Raw genomic sequence first — 12,101 nt, forward strand, 5'->3', positions numbered from 1 at the left:
TCAGCTCAAGTCATGATCTCACAATTCCGTAAGTTCAAGCTCCATGTAAGGCTCTGTGCTGACAGTACAGAGCCTGCTTGCAATTCTCTTTCTCCCTCTTTCTGCCCCTCCCCTGCTTGTGTGCTAGCGTGCACGCACTCTTTCTCTCTCAAAATAAATAAACTTAAAAAAAAGAAAATGTGGTATTATTCAATAACCTAAGTGCCAAAAAAAACCCCAATATATAAATCAGTAACATATAGGCAATATTGAATGGATTAATTGCCAAAAAATGAAGCAGTAAAATTAGTAAGAATGTGAAATCAAAGATGCTACAGATGCAACTGAAACTTTTCACTTCAAATACTTACAGTTTCAGAATAAACAGAGTAAAATAAACTGGATCACATAAATGGCTTTAATTAGGCTTTAATTAGTGAATTAAATAGAACATTAAGTATTTTCCTAAATCCTTCTTTAAAAATTTAGTTGAATCTTATTTACTTGAGCACTCAGCTGGCTCAGTTGGTACAGCATGTGACTCTTGATTTCAGGGTTTAAGTTTGAGCCCCACACTGGGTGCAGAGATTACTTAAAAATAAAATCTTTAAATAAAAAAAAACTGTATTTCCTATGATTAAATTCTATGGCATGTGAATTACATCTTAAAAAAAGCTATACCAGAGAAAATCATACTTCCTCAACTAAGTAAAAGCCTTTCAATTTAAAAAAATCAAATTTCAGTTTATAATTAACTCTTAAAATATGTACAATTTGATGTTTACGTTATTCAACATTATGTGAATTTAATTTAATAATATATAAATATATATTTTAAAAATATATGTGTAACATTAGAAAATTTTGATCAAGATGTTGTTTGCCTGTTCCAAAAAAATAAATATTCCAATTAAAATTTATTAAAAATTTCCCTCAAACCTGTTTATGAATTTTACAGTTCGTTGTGTGCTGACAGTTTTTTTGAACTTCCTTTGAATGTTAATAAAAAGTTCTAACAGATAAATCTTAAAATATACTTACAAGTAAATATTTATTCTCACCTCTATACACTCCACACAATTTTGAGTTTTAAATTCTTCAAGCAAATTGCAGTTTTCTGTTATGACTTTAGTTATGTGATACTTGTCTAAATTTTATTTTTAGGAGAGAGTGAGAAAACAAATTGGTACTGTTAATGTTCTAAAACTTAGGTTATGTAAGTCAATCCATAAAGTCAATTAATTATTATACCTTCTAAATAACATGTTTCTTGTAATCTTTTACATGTACCAAATAATACAGCTGAAAATACACAACTGAGAATGTTTTAGAACACATTATTAGATTCATTGCTTGCTGTGAGTCTCGTCTGTTTTATGTCTAGCATTAAAAAAAAGCACTTATTATTACATTAGTTCTAATTATAGTTTAAATAAATGTTCGGTCATGATATTCCAAACAGGTCTCATAATTACTCAAGTCAGTTCCACAAACATTACTGAGCATGTATGGTGTACCTGGCACAATATTCAATAAAAATGTCTAACAACAAAAACATGGAAAACTCTCTAAAATGTATTTAATGTAACAAATAATTTTAAATACCTTAATCTAACATTCTGACTCTCATGAATGAAATGTTAAAATGTTATTTGAAATACCATTCTTTTAAAAATTTAATAAACTAATTAAAACACAGTAGGTAATAACCAAAACTTATATTAAAAGTATACCAAGACTTCATTTTCTATATTTTTAGCTATTCTATAAAAAATATTTTTTAACGGATAGTAATTTTATCCCAACAAAATCATAGTTAAGCCTCTACCAAACACATACATTTCCAAGGTGAAAAAGGTATCTAAAATCTAAGATTTAAGAAAGAATTTTGAAAGGTCACCAAATAAAGTAATTAATAAGGGATAAAGTAAGATTACAGGATAAAAACCTAGGCTTTGAAATTAGGGAATCTTGACCTCTCACCTAGGCTGTACTACTCACTAGATTGCAGAAATATCACTTAACCTCCCAAAGCCTTAGTTTGCTTACTTCTAAAATAAGGACAACAGCAGCTACCATAAGACAGCTATTGTAAAGAAGAGACCAGAGAAAGAGCGTTGGAACCGAGTCCACATGGGTGCCCGATGTGATAGTGCTCCTCCACTTTTACCATAAAATCTACCCTGTAATTAAAGGCCTCCAGAACAATGAGGAGAACCACCTCTATCAACCCAGCCTTCATGTTTAAGCTTAATTTCTCTCTACCACTTTCATTAAACAGCATAAGACTTGACCTCTTCTCAGTAGGGATGCCAAATTACCAGTCATCATCAACTAAGGAGCCAAATATCTTCTGCTTCAAGATCCCTATAGCTAGGGGCACCTGGGTGGCTCAGTCAGTAAGTGCCCAACTTCAGCTCAGGTCAGGACCTCACAGTTCGGGAGTTCCAGCCCCGCACTGGGCTCTGTGCTGACAGCTCAGAGCCTGGAGCCTGCTTCAGATTCTGCGTCTCCCTCTCTCACTACCCCACCCCCGCTCACGTGCACGCACGCGTACTCTCTCTCTCTCTCTCAAAAATAAACATTTAAAAAAAATTTTTAATTAAAAAAAAGATATACTACAAAAAAACTGCTAACATTCAAATTATTTAGAGAAATGTATTTCACAAAGTAAATAAATATATAAAGCAGTTTCATCATACAAAAGATTAACAGTCATCAGAGAAATGAAAATTACAATCTCAGCTCTTATTTCTCTTTTTTTTTATCTTTATTTTTGAGAGAGAGAGACAGAGCATGAGCAAGGGAGAGGCAGAGAGAGAGGGAGACAAAGAATTCGAAGCAGGCTCCAGGTTCTGAGCTGTCAGCACAGAGCCCCATGTGGGGCTTGAACTCAGGAACCGTGAGATCATGACCTGAGCCGAAGTCAGATGCTTAACCGACTGAGCCACCCAAGTGCCCCCTTATTTCTCTTTTGAATGAGAATACATAAAGTGCCAGTTGTGATCTCTTTTTCTGGGTATTATATATAATAACATGACATTCATTAGGTAGGATTTTTAGAAGTATGATGTCATAAAAAACATTAAGACAGGAAGTACAGAAGAATAAAACTATAAGCTTAAAGTTCTCTTATTCAGGCTTTTCTCTTATTCACAAGAGAAAAACATTTTTTTAAATCCTAAGATAGGGATGCCTGGGTGGCTCAGTCGGTTGAGGACCTAACGTGGCTCAGGTCATTATCTCGCGGTTCATGAGTTCAAGCTCCATGTTGGGCTCTGTGCTGACAGCTGAGCCTGGAGTCTGCTTTGGATTCTGTGTCTCCCTCTCTCTCTGTCCCTCTCCTGTTTGTGCTCTGTGTTCCTCTCTCTCTCTTAAAAATAAACAAACATTAAAAAAAATCCTAAGATAAATAACCACACATTCCATTTCCCAAATAATTCCTTTAAAAACTGAGTCAAGAAACAATTTAATGCATGTATACTTACATTCAGTGAAGAAAATACTTAACATAGGCCAACAATTGTCAACCGCTCCTAATTTAGGTAGAATTGTTACATCACCTGTGTATTTCACCCAATTCAAAGCTTCTTCCATTGCCAAGATTTTCTGTATCAAAAAGATGGATAAAGAATGTGATTTGGGTATTAACTCTAAATTTACATGTGACACTATATATGTAACATATAGCATTTTAGATTCTTGATAAAAACTTACACGATCTCCTACTTTCATTACACTAGCATGCAACTTAGAACAGCTGGACCCCGATTTGTAAGTTAACAGATACCATGGACTCACACGTTACATCTTTAAGTAACCTCAGGCCACCCTCAGAGAACAGGATGCTGCTTCAATGATTACAGACCTGGAAGCTGAGGTTTACAACCTGGCCAGAGGATGCTCTGTGTAGCACTAAAGTACAATAACAAAAGGTGAGTGAGGGGTCTCAGATCTCATCTAAACCAGGACTTCCACCCTTACCACAAAGTGAAACGTATAGAGATTAAGGTTCATGAAAGGGACTGTGTATTTTAAAAACATTTTTGGAGGGCACCTGGGTGGCTCAGTTGGTTAAGCACCCAACTTCAGCTCAGGTCATGATCTTGCGGTTTGTGAGTTCGAGCCCCACACTGGGTTCTGTGCTGACAGCTCAGAGCCTGGAGCCTGCTTCAGATTCTGTGTCTCCCTCTCTCTCTGCCCCTACCCCGCTCATGCTCTGTCTCTCAAAAATAAACATTCAAAAAATTTTTTAATTTTTTAAGTTTATTTATTTTGAGAGAGAGAGAACACGCACAGTGGAGGAGGGGTACAAAGAAGGAGAAACAGAACCCAAGCAGGTTCCGTACTATCAGCACAGAGCCCAACGTGGGGCTCGAACTCACGAACTGTGAGATCGTGACCTGAGCCGAGATCAAGAGTTGGACGCTTAACTGACTGAGTCCCCCAGCACCGCAGGACTGGGTATTTTAAATGGTCTGTGGCAAACAGAGAAGAGTAAGCAGATAAACAACAGGAGAAAAGCACAACTGCTCAAATGAGCATTCAGTGCAAAGATCTTCATGAAGAGTCAGGAGTTCACAAGAATGTTATTCATACTTCTGGTCTAAAATGACTTCAGGGGTGCCTGGGTAGCTCAGTCAGCTAAGCGTCTGACTTCGGCTCAGGTCATGATTTCACGGTTCTTGAATTCAAGCCCCACATCAGGCTCTGTGCTGACAGCTCAGAGCCTGGAGCCTACTTCAGATTCTGTATTTCCCTCTCTCTCTGCCCTCCTCCACTTGCACTCTGTCTCTCCTTCAAAATTAAATTAAAAAAATAAGAATAAAAACTATATATATATATACACACACACACATATACGTATATATGTGTATATACGTACACATATACGTATATATACGTATATACGTGTATATATGTGTATATACATACACATATATATACGTATATATGTGTGTATATATATATATATATGAGTGTGTGTGTATATATATATATACACACACACTCATATATATATATATATACGAGGGGCGCCTGGGTGGCTCAGTCAGTTGAGCGTCCAACTTTAGCTTAGGTCATGATCTTGCAGTTCGTGGGTTCGAGCCCCGAACTGGGCTCTGTGTTGACAGCCTGAAGCCTGGAGCCTGAAGCCTGGAGCCTGCTTCAGATTCTGTGGCTCCCTCTCTGTCTCTGCCCCTTCCCCGCTCATGCTCTGTCTCCTTCTGCCTCTCAAAAATAAATAAAAACATTAAAAATATATATATATATATGAAATGACTTCAGAAGTAGTGGAGTTATCGATGCTGGCATCAGGCTTAAGGGAAACAGGTAGATGTTTATTATGTTACCAGTAGCATTAAAAATTGGATTATTGTACCTGGAGATTATCTAGTAATTACATATTCAAAACGTTCATACTAGAGACCTAGTAATTTCATTTGGGAGAATATATGCAAGGTAAATAATCTAAAAAAGAAAAAAGAATCAACTTGTAAAAGAAGCTCAAAATTATACTACTTACACGGGAGGGAGAAGAAAATGATGCAAACCTCCAGAGTAAGGAGATTTTTTAAGCAAAATATAGAAATCGATACTACCAAATACTACACGTAAAACACTAAACATGTGAACTCGATCCATGGGCAATGACCAGTGAGATGACTGCCAGTTACTGGCAGTTGTTGTGCCTGCTTCCCATATCTAACACTTACATTTTCTATTTTATAACCAATTCTCAATAAGCCTCCAATAAAGAATGAATCGTTCTGCAAAACAAAACAAAACAAAAAAACACAGTTATTTCCTTATTCAATGAATTACACTTGAATTTTCCAGTGGACAAAAAAAATAAAAAAACAAAAAAAAAATCCTACATTTCATGAATACTGCTGTGTGTTCAGAGTCCACTTCCTACAAGTACTTTCATGCCCAATTTACCTCCTAAGAACCCTGAAACAGGAATTAAGAAATAGTCTTAAATTGGCTTCTAATAATAAAATGACTCAGTGTACCTTTTAGATGTATGGATTTTAAAGTTCATTCCAAGAGAGACAGACTGCATGAGTGGTGTAGGGGCAGAGAGCAGGAGGAAGAGAGAATTCCAAGCGGGCTCTGAGCTGGCGGAACCCATGAAACCAGGAGATCATGACCTGAGCCGAAACTAAGAGTCAGACGCTTAACCAACCGAGCCACCCAGGCACCCCACACCAATTTTTTTATAAAACTACATTGGCTGGGGCACCTGGGTGGCTCAGTTAAGTGTCCGACTTCAGCACAAGTCATGATCTCAGTTTGTGAGTTTGAGCCCTTCATCAGGGTCTCTGCTGTCAGCACAAAGCCCGCTTGGGATCCTCTGCCCTCTTCTCTCTGCCCTTCTCCTGCTCATGTTCTCTCGCTCTCAAAAATAAACATTAAAAAAAAAAAAAGCAACTACACTGGCTGACAGAAGTTATAGCAAAGGATTATCAGCAGGAAATGAATATCAGAATGTCTTTTATTTAAGTTTGCAATCAGAATAATACCAAGAAAAACACTTGGCTCCATAACCAACTGAAGTAAGAAAAATTACTAAATGGCTTTCACAGGGAAAAAAAATAACCCTCAGTGCAGTACAGGGATACTACCTCAAATACGGCATAATAAAAGTTTACCACAAAGTAGTAGTATTTATTGTGGTGATAGTGACAGTGGCATGATTTTATAAGAGAGAACCTTGTCACTTTCAGCGACAAAAGTTCCTGTGAACCAGGAGCATACTTTCATCTGTGCCAAATTCCAGTTTCTATTCTTTACTGACAAGGAATAGTCCTGGATCTCATCATTCATGTCAGAACCATGAAAATAGCAGTCCATCTAATCTCTCAAATACACAGCAAACTCATGGGTAGCAGAATAATGTCATGTTAAACCAAACTGAAACCATAACCTGTTAGCCACTATAAGTTACTAACGTGGCCCTGACACCCTGTGAGTATTTATATTCTTTAGATATGGGGGATTCTATCACTTACCACAACTTTCTTTGCCAAATCCACAATATCTTCCATCAATTCTAGATGTTGTAATTTCTTCAAACTTATCTCAGAAGCATGAGAATTGCTTAAATACAAATTCATTTTTAAAACATCAGGTTCTTATATATAAAAATTCATTGACTTTTATACTTTACATTATACCTCAATTTAAACTATTTGGAAAAAAATTCTCTCTTCACTCTAGGTAACAGTAAGTTATTTATTAAGTGGACAAAATTCTGTACTTTTTTCTCTCTTCTGTATAACAATACTCTTATTTATAAACAAGCATATTAATTCTCTCTAGGTAGGTTTCAAACCTACCATCTATGCTCTTCAGATATTCATTCATTACGTTACCATGATTAGTCAATCATATCTAAATCCAAAGCATTAACTTTTTCCACCTTATTACATTACAGTGAAGGCAAACAATATATAAGAATAAGACATAAGAATAAGAATAAGGCTTCCCTTGTACTTGGTGTTCCTTAATAATGGGCAACATGCTTACAACTGTTTACACAAAACAAATAACATGTAGCAACTTACCCAGCCTCCACACAAGGATGCAACCTTGATATTACAGAACTGTGCTGACGTTGAAACAGAAGTGGCCAGAAGATGTGTATTTTAATGGCATCACAGTAATCTTGCAGGACAGAAACTGGTTTACTACACCACATATTGCAGATATCAAATTCTTAATTAGAAAAAAGTACTCAATTAATATTTTGTGCCTCGTTTTGAAATAAATCAACACTGTTAATAAAGGAAAGGCTACAACAGATATGGAAAGGTAAAAAAGAAGGGGTGAGCAGGATAGGTGAAGGGCATTAGGAGGTAAAACTTCCGGTCATAAACAAATAAATCGCGGGGCTGTAAAGTATAGACAGGATGAGGGATATCGTCATCAGCAAGGTAATAACTCTGTATGGTAACATATGGTAACTATTATGGTGAGCATTTCCTAATATATATAAATGTTGTACACCTGAAACTAACAGAATACTGTATACCAACTATACTTCAACTAAAAATATATAAATTGGGGCACCTGGGTGGCTCAGTTGGTTAAATGTCTGACATGATTTCAGATCAGGTCCTGATCTAAGGGTCGTGAGTTCAAGACCCACAGTGGGCTCTGTGCTGGGCATGGAGCCAAATTAAAAAACAAATGAGCAAAAAACAAACAAACCAAAAAAAAACCATAAACCAAGGTGCCTGGGTGGCTTAGTCAGTTAAGTGTCCGACTTTGTTTCAGGTCACGATCTCACGGCTTGTGGGTTCGAGCCCTGCATCGGGCTCTGTTCTGACAGCTTGGAGCCTGGAGCCTGCTTCAGATTCTGTGTGTCTCTCTCTCTGCCCCTCCCCTTTTTGCGCTCTCTCTCTGTCTCTCAAAAATAAATAAACGTTAAAAATGTTTTAAAAAGACATAAATCAAAAAATAAAAATGACAGATATGTAGGACTGGTATGTTGATGCGAATGGATGAACCTCCCATTACAGTCTTTTAACAAATTAAAATACCAAGTTACTCACCTAAGTTTCTCTCACTTTGGGTAAAATCTTTATACTGCATCCCCTAAATAGAAAAAAATTCTTTTGATTTGTATCTGGTGAAATGCAAAAATACAGCTTTCAATTTTTAATGTAAGGATTATCAGTACTAAAGTAACAAATTTCAGTGCCCATTTACTTATACACTTTGATTACACTATCTATGCTCAGTGGTGAGCCTTTAAGCCTTTTTTCAAAGCGTTTCATTTCCCCTGAGCCTGTATCTACGGCTCTCTCGAGAACCATTCTAATCTCCAGTCAGAAAACCATATTTCCTCATCACTCATTCTCTGGTATTGTACATTCTTGTTGAGGCACTGCTTACTTTCCCTTCTGAAATCACATTTGTACCTCCTGTAAAACTTGTGTACCACAGGGGCACCTGGGTGGCTCAGTCGGTTGAGCGTCCAACTTCAGCTCAGGTCATGATCTCACTGTCCGTGAGTTCGAGCCCCGCATCGGGCTCTATGCTGAGAGCTCAAAGCCTGGAGCTTGTTTCAGATTCTGTGTCTCCCTCTCTCTCTGTCCCTTCCCCACTTATATGTGCACACGTGCGCTATCTCTCTCTCTCTCTCTCTCTGTCAAAAATAAACATTAAAAAAATTTTTTTAAAAACTTGTGTACCACAAAAACATCTTTACTCCCATAGCTCTAAATCAAAACACCTTTAAAAAGTAGACATTAAAAGTTCTCAGAATAAAAAAAGATCTTTAACTACGAACAGTAATGAACGTAGTTTTAACTAAACTTACTGTGGTGATAATTTCACGACACGTACGTATTTCAAGTCATTATATTGTACATGGGAAACTAATACAATGTTTTAGGTCAATTATACCTCAATAAAATGATAAACCTTTAAGAAGACACAATGTTAGGGGGACCTCGGTGGCTCAGTTGGCTAACTAGCCGACTCTTGATTTCGCCCCAGGCCATGATCTCACGGTTCCTGAGATCCAGCCCCACATCGGGCCCAGACTGTTATCAACGAGCCTGCCTGGGATTCTCTTTGTCCCTCTCTCTCTGCCCCTCCTCTCACTCTCTCTCTCTCAAAATAAAGAAAAAAACATTAAAAAAAAAAAAAGAAGAAGAAGAAGAAGACACAATGTTAAAGAATCAACAAATCTTACCACCCCATTGCAGTAAAGTTGAGTCACGCGAACACAATCATTGGACATAAATTCAGGAGCAAGGACACAATCGTCCACATAAGGGCAATCTTCTAACAAGGCATCATCTACTACAGTGAAATCTCCCAGGGCAAAATCATCCATGCTGTACCATCCTAAGGAAATAACACAAACCCAAATTAGTAATTAAATCATTTGAGATAATATGAGAAGCAGTTTTCCTGGCTTCTATGGTATATTAGAAAAAAACCTTGGAACTTAGGCCTCCTCAAAATAATCAATAAGGACACTGAGCTCTGGAAGATTCTCATCCTCAGTCTGCTATTCTTTCCCCAACTCTCCTCAAATGATCAGTTTATCTTTCTTTTCTTCCTTAGACTCACATAGTCACCATCTCTACTCTGAATTTATCTGTTTGCATGTCTCCCTTAGCTGGGAGATAATTAAGGGCATTTTACTCACTTTTGTATGTGCCTGGCACATGGTAAGCCCTCAAATAATTGTTTGCTGAATGAACAAAAGACATCTTCCCACTGCTGCCCTTCTACACCATCTGCTTTTACTGCATCCTATAAAATATGCCATTTCATCACACACAAACTCTACCATATTCTCAACCTCCTGGCCAGAAGTAAATCCTGACTCCACTGAGAAAATGGTGTCTTACTGGCTGTTCATATTCTGCTATCCATCCCTCCGTGTGTGTTCCTGTCTTGGACAAAGAGGCAGAGCTGGAGTGGTCCTGGGTGAGACTGTCAATCTCCCAACTTCCCACAGCCACATCCAGACTTCCATCCTCCTAACAATCATTGCATCTCTCACTCTCACAACTACCACACCACAGAGCACTGCTAGATTGCAAAGGTAGGCAAAAACCCTCATATTATCAACAGCCTCGTATTATCAAACATATTAACTATGTTTTAAAAAGAATCATTTCAATGGGAGGAGAGGGAAATTAGGGCTGGAGTTTCAGACTAAGGCTTTTTTCCAGAAGAAAGTTCAATAATAAAGATTTATAGCTCTCAGAGATTAGCTACAAAACCTAAGTATCACTGAAAAATGCAGCATGGTAGTGCTTCTAACTCTCGCCCATGTAACGGCCGTCTTTCCCTCTCCTCACCAGCACCATCATGAACACCGTTTCTTACACCTTTCCACTTCACCACTATCACCCCGCTCCTGTTAGGACAAACAAAGCTTCTTTTTTCCTAAGCAAGACCACCGTCAGTCCTTGAAATACAAACCTGTTCTTTTAATTCTTCTTGTGTCCAATTCGCTGTACGAAAACCTCACAGTAGCAGAAGTGAAGAACAAGAACCATCTTCCTAGCAAACTATTCACGCTATTTGTCACACGTTGTACCAAACATTTTCACATACACCATCTCATTCATCCTCGCAGCAATTCTCAGGTCCGATCATCACCTCCAGTGTGCAGATAAGAAGCATGCTTAGTAAAATTAAGTAATTTGCTCAAGGTCACCAAGCTAGAAGGATTTAAACTTAGGTCCTCTGATTCCATAGTCTCTCCTCTCACACACTCTTCCTTGTCACTGCCACCTAGCCAGTTCTTGCTTGTTGCCATGTTTAAGAACACTGGCAATCATCACAGTGTTCCCCTCTCTCCTCCAAACTCTCACCAACCCAGCCACACCAAGGCCTGTATACACGATCCCTTCAGGACCCCAGCCTTACCATCCACCTCTTTGGCTAAAACGATCTTCACCACCTGTGACACCAAGGCTCTTCCTTCCCAAGGCTACACCCCAGATCACTGTGCAGGTTTAAGCCAGTTTTTAAACCTTTAACTTTGATTAGCTCCTTTCTGACCACAACCAAGAGTCATACAGCTCTTGTGTCCCCTGCCTCCTACCACAGACATTCTTCATCAAGAATTCTTCCTCCCTTTTCTCCCATTCGAATCCTTTCAGCTTTCTGCAACTGGCTTTCCACCTCTGTTATTCAAGGAAAACTGCTTGCAACAAGGTCATTAATGACCTTCTACAAGAGACTGATTATCTATTATGTCTGGAACCTGAACTGTCTGTATGAACAAGGTTTCCAGAGTTTGGAGAATTTAACTCCAAAAGCGAATGACTGGAAAAAAATAGACATTTTAGCACCCACGGTATGGCACATAAAGTGGGACATATGCTATCTGGAAAATATATACACTTTTTAATTCATTTGCCTTACAAACATTCTGTGTGTGTAGAGCCAAGAACTCTCTGTCATAGCCCACACATCGCCATCACGGCATCGGTTATAATCCAATTAACGTGCTCATACCCAGGAGACTGAGCCACTGTGACAGCATGCTGGTCATTCACAGCCTGGCAGATCTCACTGACATCACACCTGACTCACCACATCCTATACCAACTATTCTATGATTAGACACTCAAGTAATT

General features: G+C 38.1%; 1 protein-coding gene across 7 annotated transcripts in view; it reads right to left on the bottom strand.

The window, feature by feature from the left end:
• Nucleotides 1-12,101, bottom strand: part of TTC3 (tetratricopeptide repeat domain 3) — a 127,935-nt gene that overhangs the window by 105,337 nt on the left and 10,497 nt on the right. For 5 of the 7 annotated variants that reach the window (XM_045036617.1, XM_045036613.1, XM_045036615.1 and 2 more), the window contains exons 2-8: nucleotides 9,689-9,843; nucleotides 8,541-8,583; nucleotides 7,551-7,701; nucleotides 6,996-7,083; nucleotides 5,697-5,750; nucleotides 3,468-3,588; nucleotides 1,041-1,126 (exon numbers count right to left, since the gene is read on the bottom strand). The exons of 1 other annotated variant lie outside the window; for it this stretch is intronic. In XM_045036617.1, coding sequence (XP_044892552.1) covers nucleotides 1,041-1,126; nucleotides 3,468-3,588; nucleotides 5,697-5,750; nucleotides 6,996-7,083; nucleotides 7,551-7,701; nucleotides 8,541-8,583; nucleotides 9,689-9,832 — 687 coding nt within the window. In that variant the 5' untranslated portion in view covers nucleotides 9,833-9,843. The remainder of the gene's footprint in view (nucleotides 1-1,040; nucleotides 1,127-3,467; nucleotides 3,589-5,696; nucleotides 5,751-6,995; nucleotides 7,084-7,550; nucleotides 7,702-8,540; nucleotides 8,584-9,688; nucleotides 9,844-12,101) is intronic. One more of the 7 variants, XM_045036614.1, reaches the window with a different exon arrangement.

Source organism: Felis catus, chromosome C2, assembly GCF_018350175.1.
Source record: "Felis catus isolate Fca126 chromosome C2, F.catus_Fca126_mat1.0, whole genome shotgun sequence".
NCBI classification, from domain to species: Eukaryota; Metazoa; Chordata; class Mammalia; order Carnivora; family Felidae; genus Felis; species Felis catus.